The sequence below is a fragment of the Orcinus orca genome, chromosome 19, assembly GCF_937001465.1.
Source record: "Orcinus orca chromosome 19, mOrcOrc1.1, whole genome shotgun sequence".
Taxonomy (NCBI): domain Eukaryota; kingdom Metazoa; phylum Chordata; class Mammalia; order Artiodactyla; family Delphinidae; genus Orcinus; species Orcinus orca.
This window is the reverse complement of record NC_064577.1, coordinates 48,924,542-48,946,888: the sequence shown is the minus strand read 5'-3', so window position 1 is coordinate 48,946,888 and position 22,347 is coordinate 48,924,542. Positions and strand designations below refer to the sequence as shown.

General features: G+C 40.3%; 1 protein-coding gene across 1 annotated transcript in view; it reads right to left on the bottom strand.

The window, feature by feature from the left end:
- PPM1D (protein phosphatase, Mg2+/Mn2+ dependent 1D) overlaps nucleotides 1–22,041 on the bottom strand; it is a 54,522-nt gene extending 32,481 nt beyond the window's left edge. The window contains exons 1-2 of the mRNA XM_004271731.3: nucleotides 21,342–22,041; nucleotides 4,109–4,337 (exon numbers count right to left, since the gene is read on the bottom strand). Coding sequence (XP_004271779.1) covers nucleotides 4,109–4,337; nucleotides 21,342–21,813 — 701 coding nt within the window. The 5' untranslated portion in view covers nucleotides 21,814–22,041. The remainder of the gene's footprint in view (nucleotides 1–4,108; nucleotides 4,338–21,341) is intronic.
- Between the last annotated feature and the right edge of the window lie 306 nt (nucleotides 22,042–22,347).

Here is a 22,347-nt window from a genome sequence, read left to right as displayed (position 1 = left end):
GATAAATAGGCAGAGCACAGAAGCTTTTTAGGGCAGTGAAACTATTCTGTATGAAACTATAATGGTAAATACATGTCATTACACATTTGTCAAACCCTAGAATGCACAACACCAAAAGCAACCCTAACGTAAACTATGGACTTTGAGTGATAATGATCTGTCAATGTAGGGTCGTCAATTGTAACAAATGTACCACTGGGGAAGGATACTGATAGTGGAAGAGACTATGCGAGTAGAAGGAGGCAGGGAGTATACAGGAACTCTCTATACTTTCTGCTCAATTTTGCTATGAATCTAAAACTGCTTTAAACAACAAAAATCTACTAATTAAAAAATCATGCATGGATAAAGATATTATTCAACCAATGGCTCTTGGTTGTAACTGATACACCTATGGCTCTCAGTGAAAGAGTATGAAAAAAGTCACTGATATGATTTCAGATACCACACTATTATTAACCTTTAAGAAACTCCCTCTTCGTGAATTTTAGAATAATATCAAAGAAGAATACCCCCAAAACATGGAAAAGCTTTTAAAATAGTCTCCATTTTCCACCTATAAATCTCTGTAAAACCAGACTTTACTTCAGATACTACAACCAAAATACCTTATCACAACAGATTGAATGTAGAAGCAAATACACGAATCTAGCAGTCGCCTATTAAGCAAGACAATAAAAAGACTTTTAAAAAATGTAAAACAATGCCAATCCTCTCAAATGTTTGTTTTGGGAAAACAGCCATTTTTTCATAAAAATTTTCTTTATATTAACAAATAATGAGCCTAACATTGTTATTTTTCAATAAATGAACAAATATTTGAAAATGTCTCCATTTTAATTCCTAATATGGTAGAATCAATACATATAACCCATATAAACAAAAAGCTCTTTGAGGGCCTCAATTTTTAAGAGTATAAAGGGTTCCTAAGACCAAAGTATTCATAACTGCTGTACAAGAAGAAAATATAGAAGACTTTTTAATAACCTCAGAGTGAAGGAACTGTATGTATGGCACAAAACCCAAAAGTCATAATGGTAGAGACTGATCAATTTAACTACATTAAAAAACTGCCACATGGAAAAATATTCCAGGAGCAGAATCAAAACACAAACTGTGAAAACAACATCTGAAACTCATCAATTATATCAGTCTAATTTCTCTAATGTCTAAGTGGCTCCTACACATTAATACAAAAAAGGCTAACTACTCTCCCCCAAAATGAACAAAGAATATAAACCAAAAAAACACAGAAAAGGAAGTATAAATGGCTCTTAAATAAAAAGATATTCAACCTTTCTCAAGATAAATGCAAATGAAAACATCACCAAGATGCCTTTTTTTAACCTACAACTGGATATGATCAACTGTTGTCAGGGTCATCCACGTATCCTGATGATATAAGTATAAATTTGTACAATCTCCATGGAGACAAAGAGTTAGCAATGTAATTTTATATCCTGCTTATTGTGACCAATAAGCATTCTCCTATATTATTAAAAATTCCTGGTAGGGGAAAGGGGGAATTGGAGGAATGTGGTCAAAAGGTACAAATTTCCAGTTATAAGATAAATAAGTACTATGGATGTAATGTACAACATGATGACTATAGTTAATACTGCTACATTATATACAGGAAAGTTTTAAAGACAATAAATCCTAAGTGTTCTCATCACAAGGAGAATTTTTTTCCTTTATTCTCTCTTTTCTATTTATTGTATCTATATGAGAAGATGGATGTTAGCTGAACCTATTGTGGTAATCATTTCACAATATAAGTAAATGAAACCATCATGTGGCATGTCTTAAATTTATAGAGTGATATATGTCAATTATTTCTCAGTGAAACAGGGAAAAAAATCATATATTAAAGAAAAATTCCCCATATGTATGGGAGTTCATTACACTATTCCACCTTTACTTTTTTTTTTTTTTTTTTGACTGCGCCACGCGGCTTGCAGGATCTTAGTTCCCCAACCAGGGATTGAACCCAGTCCCTCAGCAGTGAAAGTGCAGAGTCCTAACCACTGGACTGCCAGGGAATTCCCCTACCTTTACTTTTATGTTTGAAATTCTTCATAACACCATGATTTTTAAAAATTTACATATAAAAATTAATGTTCATATCATATCCAATGTTATGAATATATATTAAATGTACTTAACCATTTTCCAGCTGTTGGGCCTTCAAGTTATTTTCAGCTAAATTAACAGTCAATAAACACAGCTGCAATCAATAGCTCCATTCAGATATTTTGGTCCACATTTCATATTTCTTCTTTAGAGTAGATTCCTTAAATTACTGAGTCTATATACATTTAAAATTAGTGGTGTTATATTTTGTGTAGGTCATACCAATATATAATCCTATCAACAGGATACCCATTACAACAAAAATATTGCTAACCCAACAGCAAAAAATATAATTTCATTTCAATAATGTTAAACATTTTTTCAAATGTTTATACTATTTTTTTGAGAATCTGTTTTTGTTCAAACTTCCTCTCCATTATCCATCTATCTGAAGGCAGCAGAGTTTTAGTGTTTTTCTTACTTATCTTTTGAACTCCTGGTAGTTTAAGGATGTTAATTCTTTCCTTCAGTTTATTATTTCTCTGAAAAAGACCATTTTGATTTAATAAAAGCAAGAAAGAGGGCTTCCCTGGTGGTGCAGTGGTTGAGAGTCCACCTGCTGAAGCAGGGGACACGGGTTCGTGCCCCGGTCCGGGAAGATCCCACATGCCACGGAGCGGCTGGGCCCGTGAGCCATGGCCGCTGAGCCTGCGCGTCCAGAGCCTGTGCTCCGCAACAGGAGAGGCCACAACAGTGAGAGGCCCCAGTACCACAAAAAAAAAAAAAGCAAGAAAGAGAGGAGGGACTTCCCTGGTGATCCAGTGGTAAAGAATCCGCCTTCCAATGCAGGGGACACAGGTTCAATCCCTGGTCAGGGAACTAAGGTCCCACACGCTGTGGGGCAACTAAGCCTGCACGCCATAACTACTGAGCTCGCGCATCTCAACGAGAGAGGCCACGTGCTACAAACTAAAGAGCCCATCCACCGCTCTGGAGCCCGCGCCATAAATAGAGAGAAGCCTGTATACCATAATGAAAGATCCTGCATGTCGCAACTAAGACCCGATGCAGCCGAAAAGAAAAAACAACGACAAAAACCTGGGGCTTCTTAAAAAAAAAAAAAAAAAAAAAGCAAGAAAGAGGAGGCAAGTAATAATATCATTGTAAGACTTGAGTTAGAATGATTATTTAGAAAACACCAGACTCTGTTTAACTTGCCTTAATCCTTGATTTTTAAAAATTAGTATTGGAATAATTTTTAAATTTTCTTATGTTACTCATTCCTCTGATTTTTAGAATAATCTTACATTTTAGTTTGTAGCATAAAAATATGCTGAAGTCAAATTCAGTTCATAGTTTACAAACTATCCGATACATATTGAGACAATAAGTTGAAACAGAGGTTTGCAGCATATATGACTCAGAAATAAAAGGGAAAAACTGAAAGCTAATTCTAACAAAATTCTATTCCCAAAGACAGATTCAAATTGTTCTACTCTGGGGGACTTCCCCAGAGTAGGTGGTCCAGTGGGTAGGACTCGAAGCTCCCAGTGCAAGGGGCCCAGGTTCGATCCCTGATCGGGGAACTAGATCCTGCATGCATGCTGCAACAAAGACGACCTAAGACCCAGCGCAGCCTAAAGAAATAAATATCAAATTGTTCTACTCTGGAACTATAAGGGCTGCTCTGTCCAGATTCTGAAGGGCATGCTGATCAGTATTTATGTAAAAGGTTTTAAATAAATCCTTGTATGTTTTGTTACTTGAGTAACAAAATTATTATTATTATTAGTTATATTATTATTATTATTTAATAATAATAATATTAAAATATTATTTCCCTTTGGAGCCATTATCAGAAATAAAACAGTCAACTCAAAATAATAAGATAAATATGAACATACATAAGTACTTCATCAGGCAAACTGAAAATCTGTAACTTCATTAAAAGGGAGGAGTAGGTCAATCTGGTAAATAAAGCAGAAAACGACTAAATAGAACCAAGAGAAGAAAGACAAAATAGGACAATAATTACCTCCCACCAAGTCCTTCAATTCGTTCTCTTTCCTTGGGAAGTTCTGGCTTATGGTCCTGTGTCACCTCCACAGCTCTGATAAAATCATCCTTTGGGTCATCCTGAATTCCAAGAACCACCCCTGAGTCACCCACATGAGCTACATACATCTTCAGGCCCCGTATGATGACCACACTGGCAGTTGTCCCTGACGTGCTGGGAAGACCTGTCATAGTCTTTGGCCATTCTGCTGTAATAAAAAATAAAACATTTTACTCTTTCAGGTGTATACATCAATCCTGTGGCAGAATAAAAATGCCAACATATGCTGAATTAGCATGTTAAATTTTGAATTAGCATAGGAAAATATTTAAGAAAAATATTTTGAAAGCTATTAAAGAAGGACTTGTATTAATCCCTTCATTCACATATTAATAAATTAATTTTATAAATAATGCAATTATATTATGACCATCAAGCTGATCCTAGGAGAAAAATGTTACAGCACAGATTTACTAATTCCACATAAGTCTTAGTCTTAATTACATTTAGTGGCAAGGATATGTTAAAAGTTTTGATACCATACTGCTATAAGCAGCTTATCATCTGTTTATTAATTTCACTTCAAGAAGATTTTCAGAAAAAGCTATTGGATTTGTTTTTAAAACAACTGTTGAATATTCATAATCTAATAAATAACATTTATTGAGCACTTACTGGATACCACTTTCTGTGCTAAGAGCTTTACATGTATTGTATTATCTCATATAATACACCTAAGTGATAGGTAAGATTAGTTCCATTATTTTCATTTTGCAGATGAGGAAACCAAAACTTTGAATGGTTAAGAAATTTGCTCAAAATAACTCAAGTATTTTAAGTGGCAAAGATCCCATATACCTAATTCCAAAACCTATACTGACTGACTATATTCACTATCATTTAAAATTCTGAAATATTCTGTAATATTAAACTTCAAGTTACAGTTCAAGACAGCAAACTAAGTCCAAACACTGACATATTCTCCCCACCAAAATCCTACTGAAAGGACAGAATATAAATATTAGAAAAAGTCCAGAGCAGTCATGAAACACAGAGAAGGGTCATAAGAAAATCTGAGGAATTCCTGGAATTTTAAACAAATGGAATTATATTGAGGGACAAATCAGAATGCAAAATTTGTAATCCAACATAAGGAAAAAGCACAGTCAGTAAAGGAGGCAGTACATCAGTATTCCCCATTAACAGAGTTCCAGAAAAGTTCAAACTCAGAGGCAGTGGCAAAGGCTGAAGTCAGGAATGGATGGTAGAAGCCTGGCAGATTCATTTAAAACTGCAGGAGCTAGGTCAGTGCCTAAATTTCCTGCATGGTAAAAGGTGAAACATTTAAGTTCCTAAGATGCCAGTAACTATAATACCTCTCTTTTAAGAAAAGTGGTGCATCAGCTGATAGGGACAACAGGGTCTCAAAGGGGATGTGGTAGAAGAAATAAGCCCCCTCCCCAAATGGACGGGTGCCACACAACTTTTATAGCCACAAGCCTTCTCTAATATGTTTGGGCTAACTAGTTCTTTTCTTTTCCAATATTATATATGCTGAAAAGCCATCTCTTGAACACTACAGTGCATCTCCCCATCCCATCCCATCCCACAGATGGAACCCACCCTCCAGAGTAACCTGTCACTCACAACAGGGGGTTGCTTGCAGTATACGAAATAATGACCTTCACAAATGCTAAGGGAAACCAGAACAGCTACCAATATTGATGAAGCTAGAAATTCACACACACAGGCATATACACATGTAAAACTATCAGCAACAGCACCAGACACATAGTTTGTGCTCAATAAACATTAGTTTTTGTTGTTATCACCATTATGTATTTAAGAAAAGCAACCAGCCTGAGAGGCACCAAGTGGAGTCGCCGAAACAAAGAAACAAAAAAAGGCCCTAAAGAAAACATTTGTGGATAGATTACTGGCATTGATAAAGTTCAATAAGGCTACTGGATATAAGTAGTTATATAAAATATGAATTCTATTTTTGTAAAACAGCAACAAAAAATTACAAAATGTAACTTAAAGAAAAAAGATCCCATTCACAATAACAGTGAAAGGTGTGATATACCTGCCAACAATGCTAACAAATCTCTAATAAGACCTGTATGGAAAAGTTGTAAGCCAGTGAACAAATACAACAGTGAGCACAGAGACAGATCCATGCATATTCAGACACTTGATATATGAACAGTGGAGAAAGGACAGTCAATAAATGGAAACGGGATAAAATTATAAAAAAAACAACAACAACAACTTTGGGTCCCTGATGCCAAACACACACACACACACGCACACACAAAATCAATTCCAGGTACATTAAAGACCTGACGTGAAAAGCAAAGCTAAAATGCTTAGATAATGCACAAGAAAGTACATTTACGATCTCAAGGTGGGGAAGGATTTCCGAAAGACAAAGAATGCACTAGCCATATAAGAAAATGATTGTGAAGTTGTACTACCATCAAAATTAAGAATTTCTGTTCATCAAAAGATATGATTACTAGAGTGAAAAGACAACTCACAGAATGGAAGATGATATATTTATAATATATACACACCAAAAGAATGGTATCCAGAATATATAAAATGCTAAAACAAATCAAATCAAGAAGACTACTCAATAGAAAAACGGATAAAGGTCCTGAACAGGCTTTTACAAATGAGGAAATCCAAAGAGCCAAAAAGCATGCAGAGGTGTTTGGCTTCTTTAATCATCACGGAAATACAAATTAAAAGCCATAATGAGGACTTCCCTGGTGGCACAGTGGTTAAGAATCTGCCTGTCAATGGAGGGGACACGGGTTCGAGCCCTGGTCTGGGAAGATCCCACATGCCGCGGAGCAACTAAACCCGTGTGCCACAACTACTGAGCCTGCGCTCTAAATCCCGTGAGCCACAACTACTGAAGCCCACGAGCCACAACTACTGAAGCCCGCGCCCCTAGAGCCCGTGCTCTGCAACAAGGGAAACCACCGCAATGAGAAGCCTGCGCACCACAATGAAGAGTAGCCCCTGCTCGCCGCAACTAGAGAAAAGCCCGTGCTCAGCAATGAAGACCCAACGCAGCCATAAACAAATAACTCAATAAATAAATAAATAAAAGCCATAATGAGATACCACAACATAATTATCAGATTGCTGCATAAATTAAAGTTTGACAAGAGTTAAGTTAAGAATGTGGAGTAACATGTTCTATCATCAACTACTGGTAGGAGTATAAACTGGTACAACTACTTTAGAAAACATCTAGGCATTATATGGTAAAGGTGAAGATATGTATACTCTTGACTACTCACTACCCATTGGTATATAGCATAAATTCATAACACACAATACATATGAATGTTCATACCAGCACTGTTCATATGGACTAAAAACGGGCAACAGCTCAAATGTCCTTCAACATAACAACAGACTATATTACATATAATGGGTGAGAATCTTACAAGAAGGATGAGATAAAATACATTCAGCATGATTTTCTTCAGAAAAAAAAAACTATCATGTTTACAGACAAGAGGTAAAACTATTAAGAAAAATAAGTAAATCACTACAGACCTATAATCACAAAAGTCAAGCTTGTGGTTGCCTCTTGGGGGACGACAGAAATATGAGATCAGAAAGGGCATACAGGGGCTTCTGGTGTACAGGCAATGTTCTCTTTTGTAACTGGATGGTATTCATTTTATGATTATTTATTAAAGTGTACATTTATGTTTCATGGCCTTTTATGTATGCATGCTATGTTATATTTCACACCTTTTTTAAGTTAAAAGAAAAACAAGCAGCAGGAAGAAGGCTTCAATTTTACAAACATAGATCACAGCAGACAGTTCCCTAGCCCATGCAGTTTTGCAGTCTGGTTACAGACGTCATTTCCAGAAGCCCAGCATAGAATATGGTGTATGTTTCTTTAGTCCTTTCAATTATTTTATGGGTTAACTGTAGCTCTTGCTAAAACATTTTCTTTTTTCTTTTTTTTTAAAAAAAAAAAACAAACTAGAAAACATGGTTTTCTGCAGCTAAGAACCTGAAAAAAAAATCTATTATCATAATAAATGCAAACGAGGTGAACTCCCAGAAACAAGGGTTCTTAACTACATTCAGAAAATAAAATTTACCTACAGCATACAAGTAATTTAGCTGTTTGCAAAAAGCACCTAAAACAAGATGAAAAAGAGCTAAAAATAAAAAGGATATTCAAAGCAATGTTAATATTTAAATCACATTTTTTGTCAAAAGCACTAACATATTATGAAAGAAATTCCGCAATGATCTAAAAATACTGAATAATCCATGCTTTCCCTATTCATTTGAAATGTCACCTTTTATCATATGTTACATTTTGCCTCATCTATTTCTGGACTCATCCTACTAATCTATTTATGGTGCTTTTTAATAATAGGGAGTTTAAGTATCCGCCAATTATTCTTCTTTTTCAATATTCTCTTAAGTATTTTTCCATATGAACTTCAGAAGCAACTTGTAAAATTAAAAAACAAACCCTGTGGAGGTTCTGATTGAAACTGCAATAAATTTATATATTAAGGAACCTACCTCTTTAACTTGTCTTCCTTAGTTAGCCTTTCTTGTTTTCTACTTTACATTTTAATCTTTTAATTTAAAAAAATGACTTAAAACTAGGAGCATATTAAAAAGACAGTATCTGATAGTATATGAACTCTGACATAAGTATCCTTTAGGAAATGTGCATAAGTCATTAAAACAAAGACTAGGGGACTTCCCTGGTGGCACAGTGGTTAAGGATCTGCCTGCCAATGCATGGGACACAGGTTCGTGCCCTGGTCTGGGAAGATCCCACATGCCTCGGAGCTACTAAGCCCGTGCACCACAACTACTGAGACTGCACTCTAGAACGCGCAAACCACAACTACTGAATCCTGCACGCCTAGATCCCGTGCTCCGCAACAAGAGAAGCCACTGCAATGAGAAGCCTGCACAACACAACAAAGAGTAGTCCCCTCTCGCCACAACTAGAAAAATCCTGTGTGCAGCAATGAAGACCCAGTGCAGCCAAAAATAAATAAATAAAATAAATTGAAAAAAAATCATTGTTATAAAAAAAAGTGATTTATGTACTTTTTTTCCCCCGCTTTGGCCATGCCACACGGCATGTGGCATCTTAGTTCCCCCATCAGGGATTGAACCGGTGCCCCCTGCAGTGGAAGCGCGGAGTCCTTTTTTTCCTTAATTTTTTATTATTATTATTATTATTTGCTGGGTGGGGGGGCTGCGTTGGGTCTTCGCTGCTGTGTGCGGGCATTCTCTATTTGTGGCGAGAGGGGGCTACTCTAAGTTGCGGTGCACAGCCTCCTCATTGCGGTGGCTTCTCTTGTCGTGGAGCACAGGCTTTAGGTGCACAGGCTTCAGTAGCTGCGGCTCGCAGGCTCTAGAGCGCGGGCTCAGTAGTTGTGGCGCACGGGCTTAGTTGCTCCGTGGCATGTGAGATCTTCCTGGACCAGGGCTTGAACCCGTGTCTCCAGCATTGGCAGGCAGATTCTTTTTTTTTCCTAAATAGATTTTATTTATTTATTTGTTTGTTTGTTTGTTTATTTATTTATTGCTTGCTTGCTTGCTTGATTGGCTGTGTTGGGTCTTCGTTGCTGTGTGCGGGCTTTCTTTAGTGGCGGCGAGCCAGGGCTTCTCATTGCGAGGGCTTCTCATTGCGAGGGCTTCTCTTGTTGCAGAGCACAGCTCCAGGCGCCCAGGCTTCAGTAGTTATGGCATGTGGGCTTCAGTAGTTGTGGCTCGCGGGCTCTAGAGCGCAGGCTTAGTAGTTGTGACGCACCGGCTTAGTTGCTCCGCGGCATGTGGGATCTCCCCAGACCAGGTCTCAAACCCGTGTCCCCTGCGCTGGCAGGCGGATTCTTAACCACTGCGCCACCAAGGAAGCCTGGAAGCGCGGAGCCTTAACCACTGGACCACCAGGGAAGTCCCTGTATGTTCTTTTTTTTTATTATTATTCTTTTCCATTATAGGTTATTACAAGATATTGAATATATTCCCTGTGCTATACAGTAAATCCTTATTGTTTGTCTATTTTATATATGGTACACTAAAATCTTTTAAACACATTTTACTGACTCTTCTCTCTAGGCAAGAAATACTAAGGGAAGAGGCTGCAATGAAAATGGGCTCCCTGATCTCTGTGGATAGGAGAACCTGAGGTGACAGAGATCAGATAGGAGCAGTTAATTACCCAAAGAAAATCTGGTACAGTTACCTCACTGACAACAGGGCAGAAGAAAAATTGGATCTGCAGAATGGTCTTTCACAGAAAACAAAACAAAAAACAAAAAGAAAATCTTACACGTTTAAAGAATTGTTAACCTTCTTCAAAGTGATATGTGGCCATTTTCACATGTAGCTATACACCAAGGAAAAAGAAATACCCACAACATTGAGTAACTACTGAACGATGGCTCTAAGATAATAATTCTGGGGCTACAAAACACAGCCACAGTCCACTGATAAGACATAAGGCTCACGGAGGTCAGGTACTAAATAGGACTTTCAATCCAGTCCACCTCAGAACCAATGGAATCCCAAACCTATGCCACAGCTAGTTTGGTCCCCAAATAACCTCAGCAACTAATAGCTTCCCAATATAGCTCTTCATTGATTGGTCGAAAGCCTATTAGGGTAGAAAAGGCCAAGTGCAAGACCACCAATGATACTCTCTTCCAAAACAGAAAATTAAAAGCGTTATCACACCTCTCAAAGCATAACAAAGATTGGTGTCACCATTAAAACATAAGCTGAGGTGGTGATCCGATATATTCCAGTCTATAATTTGACCACTGCAAAAGTCTGATAGCTCTTGGAAAATGACAGGGAATTATAATCAAATGGTGATTCCAAATGCTGCTGCCAAGTTTCTGATTTAGTCTCTGTACTGAAACAAATAAATATAGCCTGGTATGCATCCAGCAGCAGGGCTCTGGTGAAACTGCTACCTAGATTCCTGGAGGTATCCAAGGTTTCTGATCTGAGACCTGCTTCTTCAGGTTTACTTTTTTTTTTTTTCCCTAGGAATAATCCAAAGAATTTTTTTCTTGAACCAACAGAAAGCAAACTGCCAACAAAATATACCGTCACTCCCAAATATTATTATAGTATCTAATTCCTACAATACACCATGAAAATCAGGAAATTAACATTAATACCATACAACCATCTAATCCATATATCTCATGCAAATTACATCAACTATCCTAACAATATTTTTTATAGTAAAAGAATAAAATTCAGGATCCCTTGTTATATTTACTTATCATGTATCTTTATTTATCTTTATTCTCTTCCAATCTGGAACAATTCCTCAGTGTTTCCTTGATGCTTTTTAGTACTTGGCCAGTCATTTCAAGAATGTCTCACAGTTTGGGTTTGTTTCATATTTCCTCCTGTTTGTAATCAGATTACACATTTTTGGCAGGAATATCACAGAAGTATTAAATATGATCTTCTCCCTGCAGGCAGTATACAATTTCAATTTGTCCCGTTAAAAGTGATGATACTCTTGATCACTCGATTAAGGTGCTGTCTACCAGGTTTCCCCCTATAATCCTTTTCCTTTTGTAATTAATAAGTGTGCATGAGGAGATTATCTGAGACGACATAAATATCCTTGGAGTGGGTTGAGTGGTGCCCCCCCAACTTCAATAAAAGATATGCTCACCCACAACCTCTGAATGTGACCTTATTTGGGAAAAGGATCTTTGCAGATGTAATTAGGTTAAAGATCTTAAGAAGAGATCACCCTGGATTAGAGTGGGCCCTAAGTCCAAAGACAAGTGTCCTTAAAAGAGAAGAGCAAGGGGGCTTCCCTGGTGGCGCAGTGGTTGGGAGTCCGCCTGCCGATGCGGGGGATGCGGGTTCGTGCCCCGGTCCGGGAGGATCCCACGTGCCACGGAGCGGCTGGGCCCGTGGGCCGTGGCCGCTGGGCCTGTGCGTCCGGAGCCTGTGCTCCGCGGCGGGAGAGACCGCAGCAGTGAGAGGCCCGCGTACCAAAAAAAAAAAAAAAGAAAAAAAAAAAGAGAAGAGCAGGGGAGAAGACACAGAGGAGGCAATACAAAGACAGTGGAGACTGGGTGATGCATCTACAAGCCAAGAAATGACAAGGATTGCTGCCAGCCACCAGAAGCTAGGGGAGAGCATGGAACAGATCCTCCCTCAGAACCTCCAAAAAGGAATCAATCCTCCTGACACCTGGATTTCAGACTTCTGGCCTCCAGAACCATGAGAGAATAAATTCCTGTGGTTTTAAGCCACCCAATTTGTGCTAATTTGTTACAGCACCTCTAGGAAAGTAATATAGCTGTTCCTCAAAGTTTTACCTACTAGTTGTAACATTTATTGATGTTTCTTGGCTGAATCAACTATTATGATGGTTACCAAATGAGATTTTCGAGTTCTATCATTCCTTCTACATTTAAAAAAATATATGGATTTGTTTATTTGGCTGCACTGGGTCTTAGTTGTGGCATGCAGGATCTTTTAGTTGCAGCATGCATGTGGGATCTAGTTCCCTGACCAGGGATCAAACCCAGGCCCCCATGCATTGGGAGCGTGGAGTCTCAACCACTCTACCACCAGGGAAGTCCCCATTCCTTCTACATTTATTAGTGGACTTCTGTAAAGAAAAGCTTTACATCACAGCTTTATTTGTAATAGCCAAAAGCTGTAGACAATCCAAATGCCCATCAATAGGTGAATGGAGGGCTTCCCTGGTGGCGCAGTGGTTAAGAATCCGCCTGTCAATGCAGGGGACACGGGTTCGAGCCCTGGTCCAGGCAGATCCCACATGCCGTGGAGCAGCTAAGCCTGTGCACCACAGCTATTAAGCCTGTGCTCTAGAGCCCGCGAGCCACAAATACTGAGCCCGTGTGCCACAACCACTGAAGCCCGTGCACCTAGAGCCTGTGCTCCACAAGAGAAGCCACCACAGTGAGAAGCCCGCACACAGCAACGAAGAGTAGGCCCCGCTCACTGCAACTAGAGAAAGCCCGTGTGGAGCAACGAAGACCCAACGCAGCCTAAATATATATATATATATATATATATATATATGTATATATGTGTGTGTGTGTGTGTGTGTGTGTACATATATATATATAAAAAATAGGTGAATGGATAAACAAATTGTGGTACATCTAGACAACCGCATACTACTCAGTAATAAAAAAAGGAATGAACTATCGATATATGCAACAACATGTAGCAGAGATTATCTAATACTGATTGAAAGTAATGACTGATTAACAAAAATGGAAAAAACTGGTACTTGATAAATATGGCAAACTCATTCGGAACATGTGATGTGCGAGAGGGTGAAGGTCCTTGACGGTAAAAACTGAGAACTATCAAACTACAATAAAGATACAGGTTTAAAATTCTATGATTTAATAAAGGTTTTCTTCCAGTTTAGTTCTATTTGGCTTTCCCTGTCTTTCCCTTTACCCCTTCCACCCCTCTTCTGCATTTGTCTGTCTCCGTCTCTGTCTTTAAACTTAAGAGAATGAAAACTATGTGCCAAAACCAGAACCAACAATTTAGGTTAGGACCAGCTTCTTCATAATTCATTCATTTGGCCATATTCTTTTAAGTAGATGCTCTGATTTTCATTTGAACAAATTAAAAAAACAAAACGTCCCATATTTCATCTTCCTTTACAAATACTGTGGCAAATTTCCTGTAATCACATCAGAGATCACACTACATTTATTTCAAGAGTATGTCGTTATCTTTCTAATGGCTCTCTTGATAACATAAGTCAATGAACTTTGGCTCAGTGGAATAAAAGCTGCATGTTGTTCACTATCTTCTCTGAACTATCAAAAGAAAAGGATAATAAGAACATTATTTCAAATGAATAAACCTAAAGAAGCACACACAAACTTTGAAACATTATTTCTTAGAAGGCAAGCATAACACAAGAACGGTAAATCCAGACATAAGAAAATACATAAATCACACACATACTGCAACTTAAGATCAAGAAGTAATAAAAATATGAAAAAAAATACTTTTAAAAAAGGATATGTTGGGAATTCCCTGGCAGTCCAGTGGTTAGGACTCCCCGCTTCCACTGCTAGGGGTCCAGGTTCTATCCCTGGTCAGGGAGCTAAGATCCCACAAGCCGCATGGCACGGCCAAAAAAAACCCCAAAAGGATATACTCACATACTCTCTCACTCCATGCTATATTTATCAAATCCCCTGGCCTCAAGACAAAAATAAGTCATATAAAAATTTTTGGATAAATTAAGTTTTCCTTTTTTATTTGGCAAGAGTACACAAGCACTAGAACAAAGCTAGAGAGGTCAAGCTCAATGTTAATTAAATAAATCAAGAAGGGCTTAGGGGACTTCCCTGGTGGTCCAGTGGTTAAGACTCTGCGCTCCCCATCTCAATACATAAGGCAAATACTAACAGCCATAAAAGGGGAAATTGACGGTAACACAATCATAGTAGGTGACTTTAACACCCCACTTTCACCAATGGACAGATCATCCCAAATGAAAATAAATAAGGAGACACAAGCGTTAAATGATACATTAAACAAGATGGACTTAATTGATATTTATAGGACATTCCATCAATAAACAACAGAATATACATTTTTCTCAAGTGCTCATGGAACATTCTCCAGGAGAGATCATATCTTGGGTCACAAATCTAGCCTTGGTAAATTTAAGAAAATTGAAATCGTATCAAGGATCTTTTGCGACCACAACGCTATGAGACTAGATATCAATTACAGGAAAAGATTTGTAAAAAATACAAACACATGGAGGCTAAACAATACACTACTTAATAACGAAGTGATCACTGAGGAAATCAAAAAATACCTAGAAACAAATGACAATGGAGATATGATGACCCAAAACCTATAGGATGCAGCAAAAGCAGTTCTAAGAGGGAAGTTTATAGCAATACAGTCCTACCTTAAAAAACAGGAAACAGCTCAAATAAAAAACCTAACCTTGCATCTAAAGCAATTAGAGAAAGAAGAACAAAAAAACCCCAAAGTTAACAGAAGGAAAGAAATCATAAAGATCAGATCAGAAATAAATGAAAAAGGAATGAAGGAAACGATAGCAAAGATCAATAAAACTAAAAGCTCGTTCTTTGAGAAGATAAACAAAATTGATAAACCATTAGCCAGACTCATCAAGAAAAAAAGGGAGAACACTCAAATCAATAGAATTAGAAATGAAAAAGGAGAAGTAACAACTGACACTGCAAAAATACAAAAGATCATGAGAGATTACTACAAGCAACTCTATGCCAATAAAATGGGCAACCTGGAAGAAATGGACAAATTCTTAGAAAAGCACAACCTGCCGAGACTGAACCAGGAAGAAACAGAAAATATGAACAGACCAATCACAAGCACTGAAATTGAAACGGTGATTAAAAATCTTCCAACAAACAAAAGCCCAGGACCAGATGGCTTCACAGGGGAATTCTATCAAACATTCAGAGAAGAGCTAACACCTATCCTTCTCAAACTCTTCCAAAATATAGCAGAGGGAGGAACCCTCCTAAACTCATTCTACGAGGCCACCATCACTCTGATACCAAAACCAGACAAAGATGTCACAAAGAAAGAAAACTACAGGCCAATATCACTGATGAACACAGATGCAAAAATCCTCAACAAAATACTAGCCAACAGAATTCAACCGCACATTAAAAGGATCATACACCACGATCAAGTGGGGTTTATCCCAGGAATGCAAGGATTCTTCAATATACACAAATCAATCAATGTGATACACCATATTAACAAATTGAAGGAGAAAAACCATATGATCATCTCAATAGATGTAGAGAAAGCTTTCGACAAAATTCAACACCCATTTATGATAAAAAACCCTGCAGAAAGTAGGCATAGAGGGAACTTTCCTCAACATAATAAAGGCCATATATGACAAACCCGCAGCCAACATCGTCCTCAATGGTGAAAAACTGAAACCATTTCCACTAAGATCAGGAACAAGACAAGGTTGCCCACTCTCACCACTCTTATTCAACATACTTTTGGACGTTCTCGCCACAGCAATCAGAGAAGAAAAAGAAATAAAAGGAATCCAATTCGGAAAAGAAGTAAAGCTGTCACTGTTTGCAGATGACATGATACTATACATACAGAATCCTAAAGCTGCCACCAGAAAACTACTAGAGCTAATCAATGAATTTGGTAAAGTAGCAGGATAAAAAATTAATGCACAGCAATCTCTGGCATTTTTATACACTAATGATGAAAAATCTGAAAGTGAAATTAAGAAAACACTCCCATTTACCAGTGCAACAAAAAAGAATAAAATATCTAGGAATAAACCTACCTAAGGAGACAAAAGACCTGTATGCAGAAAATTATAAGACACTGATGAAAGAAATTAAAGATGATACAAATAGATGGAGAGATATACCATGTTCTTGGATTGGAAGAATCAACATTGTGAAAATGACTCTACTACCCAAAGTAATCTACAGATTCAGTGCAATCCCTATCAAACTACCACTGGCATTTTTCACAGAACTAGAACAAAAAATTTCACAATTTGTATGGCAACACAAAAGACCCCGAATAGCCAAAGCAATCTTGAGAAAGAAAAACAGAGCTGGAGGAATCAGGCTCCCTGATTTCAGACTATACTACAAAGCTACAGTAATCAAGACAGTATGGTACTGGCACAGAAACAGAAATATAGATCAATGGGACAGGATAGAAAGCCCAGAGATAAACCCACACACATATGGTCACCTTATCTTTGATAAAGGAGGCAAGAATATACAGTGGAGAAAAGACAGTCTTCAATAAGTGGTGCTGGGGTGGGGCTTCCCTGGTGGCGCAGTGGTTGAGAGTCCGCCTGCCGATGCAGGGGACACGGGTTTGTGCCCCGGTCCGGGAAGATCCCACATGCCGCAGAGCAGCTGGGCCCGTGAGAAATGGCCGCTGGGCCTGCGCATCTGGAGCCTGTGCTCCGCAACGGGAGAGGCCACAACAGTGAGTGGCCCGCATACCGCAAAAAAAAAAAGGCAAACCAGTTTAACTTAAGAATATCCTTGATGGGCTTCCCTGGTGGCACAGTGGTTGAGAATTTGCCTGCCAATGCAGGGGATACGGGTTCGAGCCCTGGTCTGGGAGGACCCCACATGCCGTGGAGCAACTGGGCCCATGAGCCACAACTACTGAGCCTGTGCCTCTGGAGTCTGTGCCCCACAACAAGAGAGGCCGCGATAGTGAAAGGCCCGTGCACCGCGATAAAGAGTGGCCCCCGCTTGCCGCAACTGGAGAAAGCCCTCGCACAGAAACGAAGACCCAACACAGCCAAAAATAAATAAATAAATAAATTTAAAAAATAATATCCTTAGGGCTTCCCTGGTTGCACAGTGGTTGAGAGTCCGCCTGCCGATACAGGGGACACGGGTTCGTGCCCCAGTCCAGGAAGATCCTACGTGCCGCGGAGCGGCTGGGCCCGTGAGCCACGGCCGCGGAGCCTGCGCGTCTGGAGCCTGTGCTCCGCAACAGGAGAGGTCACAACGGTGAGAGGCCCGCGTACAGCAAAAATAAATAAATAAATAAAATAAAAAATAGTAAAATTATAAAAAATAAATAAATAAATAATATCCTTGATGATGCAATAAAAATTAATTTTATTAAACTGCCACCCATGAATACATGTCTTTTTAACATTCTGTAAGACAAGAAGAGAAGCATGAATAATAGACTTCTGTTACATACTAGGGCTGTATAGAGGAAAAGCACTTGTGATTGTGTGAGTTATGAAATGAAGTAGCCACAATTTTCACAGACCATCATTTTTACTTGAAAGACTGATAAAATGGGTTAATAAGACTTGGGCAGGGAGTTCCCTGATGGCCTAGTGGTTAGGATTCTGGCCTTTCACTGCCGTGTCCCTTGGTCGGGAAACTGAGATCTTGCAAGCAACATGGCGTGGCCAAAAAAAAAAAATAAGATGACTTGGCCATTTAGTGTACATTTTCTTCAAAATGAACAAAGTGAGTTTTTCATTTCAAGAGAAACAACTGACAGTATTTGTTGCCAGTGATAAATTTCTAACTGCTGCTTAAGACCTCTTATTTATTTATTTATTTAGGCCGTAGTAACATGTGGCATATGGGATCTTAGTTCCCCCACCAGGGATCAAACTCACATGCCCTGCATTGGACTGCCAGTGAAATCCCAAAACCTCGTATTTTAGAATATGTGTGTCCACTACAATGAACTTGATAACTTCCCAACCTTAAGATTTTTCTGAAGAGATTAGTGATATTAACAAATGTGGATACTTTAATATTGTATAATGAAATGCATCAATACTTGGAAGAGCCGCGTAATTCAGTGAACCATTATTTTCCAAATGCCTAATGCACCATGTCACAAAATCACACATAGGTAAAAAATTGATTCAAAGTGCAAGAGAGACCAATGGCTCTTAATGTAAAAATAGAAAAGTTCATTGATGAGGTTTCAGATTCTATTTTGACTACTCTTAAGAAACTATCACTTCGGTATAGAATATCCACAACTATCTGAAAAGACAAACTATTCCTCCCTTTTCCTACTATATTTGTGTGTGAGACTGCCTTTCCTTTACATACTTCACCAGAAAACATAGCATAACAGACTGAATGCAGAGGCAGAGATGAGAATATTTCTTATTTCAATATTTATTTGGGGGAAAAACTGATTTTTCACTTAAAAATGTCAACATACAATAAGTTTATTTTTAATAGATTAATAAATATTTTTTAAATTTCTCAGTTCTAACTTCTCAAACAGTAAATATGATAGATGTAGCCCACATAAACAAAAGCTGTTTAGGACCCTAAATCATTTTTGAGTACAAAGGGTTCTGAGAGCAAAAAGTTTGAGAACCACTACAATAACCAAATGAGAATTACAAAAGTGGAAACTTGACACAGGGAGTTTCCTGTGTCAAGACTTCCATATACTCAGCATACTCTTTTTTTTTTTTAATTCAAGTTTTGATGATGGAGTACGAGGTTAACTGTGCAACAAAGCAAACTTTAACATTTGGTGTATAAATCTTGGTTCAAAAAGTACATATATGTCAAAAAACATATACATTCACATTTAACAGCATGGTTTCTGCTTTATTAAAAATATGTTCAATGGACTTCCCTGGTGGTGCAGTGGTTAAGAATCCGCCTGCCAACGCAGGAGACATGGGCTCGAGCCCTGGTCTGGGAGGATCCCACATGCCGCGGAGCAACTAAGCCCGTGAGCCACAACTACCAAGCCTGCGCTCTAGAGCCCGCGAGCCACAACTACAGAGCCCACGAGCCACAACTGCTGAGCCCACGTGCCACAACTACTGAAGCCCGCGCGCCTAGAGCCCGTGCTCAGCAACAAGAGATGCCACTGCTGTGAGAAGCCTGTGCACCACGACGAAGAGTAGCCCCCGCTCAGCGCAACTAGAGAAAGCCTGCGTGCAGCAACAAAGACCCAACGCAGCCAAAAATAAAAATAAATAAATTTACTTTAAAAAAATATATGTTTAAGTAACAGGGTTTATACTTTATCCTTTTAGTGAAAACATATGGCAAATTCACCTTGCCCCAAGTGTGCTGCAAAATAAACAGGACTCTAAATCGTTCTTTGTGTCTAATCTTCCTCTATCTTGTCTTGCTGTCCACTCCTACTTGCCCTGCAAGCAATGAAATGACAAATTTCTGGAATATACTCCTGGTGCTTTCAGCTGTGCTCTGCCTACACAAAAACAAAACAAATCCATAATAGGGACCTCTGGGATTGGATGGAAAAACGCCTCCCACCGGTGGACTGGTTGTTCTATGAGTCAATCAAATAATTCCTGGCAGAAAGCCAGGCAAATAGAAAACAGACTTTGAAAGAAGCTACTCTACAACTCTATGACAATACCTTTTTAAAATGTTCTGTATTTGACCAACCTTTACACTCTTCTCTACGTCTCTGTCCCTCTGCTGAAAATAAAGCAACACTATTCTTCCATAAACCACAGGACTTTTAAAACGACAGAAGTAGTATTACCTTTTCTCTAAAAAAAAGATTCAGACCATTCATTCACAGCAATGGGTAAGCAATTATAACTCTGTATGATAACATATGTTGGGTACAGGAACATAGTCTGCTTTAGAGAACACTTAAATCTTAGATGAAACTACAACTACACCAAATTTTTAGAAATGAAGGTCTCTCCTTTTGGCACATCAGTAATTCCTTACCTCTTGCTACCTTGACGGGCAGCTACAATTTGCAGGTACTTTTAACTAGGAACTGTGGAGAACAACCTGACAGCAATTAGCTAAGGCAACTACCAAAGGGCGGGGTGGGGGGGGGGGGCGGGGGCGGGGAAGCGCACTCTTAAAAAGCCCTAGCTGAATTTAACACATCGCCTTAACCCGGCCAGTTTAAGCGGTAGGAACGCATTCTGCGCTTTTGTTTTTCATAAGCCGTACAAGCATAAAGATCTTAGAAACATTTCATGACCACCACAGCGAATTCCTTCCAAGACTTTAAGTCGCTAGATGATAACTTTTTAGACTTTCTGAATTATCCAACAGCTTACTCCAACTACCAGCCACCCAGGATCAATTCTGGAGGACTGACACCACCAGTAGGAGGCAACCGACAGGGACAAGTCCTTCAAGAGCAAAATTATGACAGATCGGAAGGAAACACTCTAATTTTTGCCGTCTTGTCTACAGCCATACCACCCTGAACGCACCCGATCTCGTCTAATTTTTGCCACCTCCCGCTTCCTTCGCCTGTCCCAGATAGCAACGTGTCTTCAGTGCATCTTTTGGCCAAAATCTGGCTCCAGGTTTCAAACACGTTTCCGCTGGCGGCCGCCAAAGTGAAGTCCCGAAGGGAGAGGACTGCTCCCCATTGATCCTTGGGGCGGGAGGGAAGTAAAGCGAGGAGCGTTTCAAGGGAGACAACAATCCTATCCTTCCCAAAGCCACTTTGTTTGCCCGCACCTCCACCGTGGAAAGAGCGCTGAGACCCAGAAAAGTCTTCCCTCCCATCGACTGACACTGAGAGCGCTCTCCGTGCTGGGGGACCACGGGACTGGCGCTATAAAAGGCCCCAAACTGCCTGAAAAAGAGGCGGGCGCCAAACAAGCCGAGGAACTTACCCAGTTTCTTCCACATGGCGAGATGACAAGCGAGGAAGCCTTTGCGGATGGCAGCGCACACCTTCGCCGGCTCGGAAGAGGTGAAGCCCTTCTGCTTCTTGATGAAACCCCACAAGTGCTCCCGGGCAAACTGTGCCGCCTCCCGCCCGCCGTGCCCGTCGCACACGGCGAAAAAGGCCACCGAGGAACGGCGGCGGCAGCAGCAGCCGGGAGCCGGCGAGGCCCCGGCGTCCGGCGGCGCGTCGCGAGCCTCTCGGGCTGCCACCGCCGGGCCTTTCCCCGAGATTTCGCCGCCAGGAAGAGCCAGCGGTGACCGCTGCGGAGGCAACGGCTGAGAGAGAGACCGCCGCGGCGAGGGCTCTTCTTCAGCCGTGGGCTCGGGCTCCACCACGATCTGAGTAACGTCCTCCATGTACTTCCTCCCGCCCTGGTCTGAGAAGACGCTCACTCCCAGAGAGTACAGCCCCGCCATGGCAGGCTGGCCGAGATCCCGCCGGTCCCACGCAGCCCGCCGAATGCGGCGGCGGGATACACACTCGGCGCTCGCCGGCTAACTATTGTTTATCTTCGACTACGCAGAGAAGGGGGAGGGAGCGGTCCCGGAGGTGGGGGGGGCGCACGATGTCGAGACTTGTCCGCCAGAGCTGGGCAGAAGCGCCAGGGGGAAAGGAGCAGACCAGCTGCGTCTGCGCAATGCGCCTCCGCCGGCTGCCCGCGCCCACCACACAAATCAGACGTTCTTCCCGGCTTACGTCACTCGGCTCTCTGGGCCCGACCAATCCGGAGTCGAGTTGGAGCGAACCCGCCCTCCGCCCTCAACCCTCGCTCCTCCCCGCAACGGCCGCCCTCAACCCTCGCTCCTCCCCGCAACGGCCGCCCTCCCTCCTCCCGCCGTGGGCGCAGGGCCCGCGCGCGACCTGGCTGGCTTTCGCTTTGCAGTGGGTGTTTTCGCCCTCCCACTTTTCGGCGGGTGCTAAACGCTTATCTACCAATTTGATGTCACCTT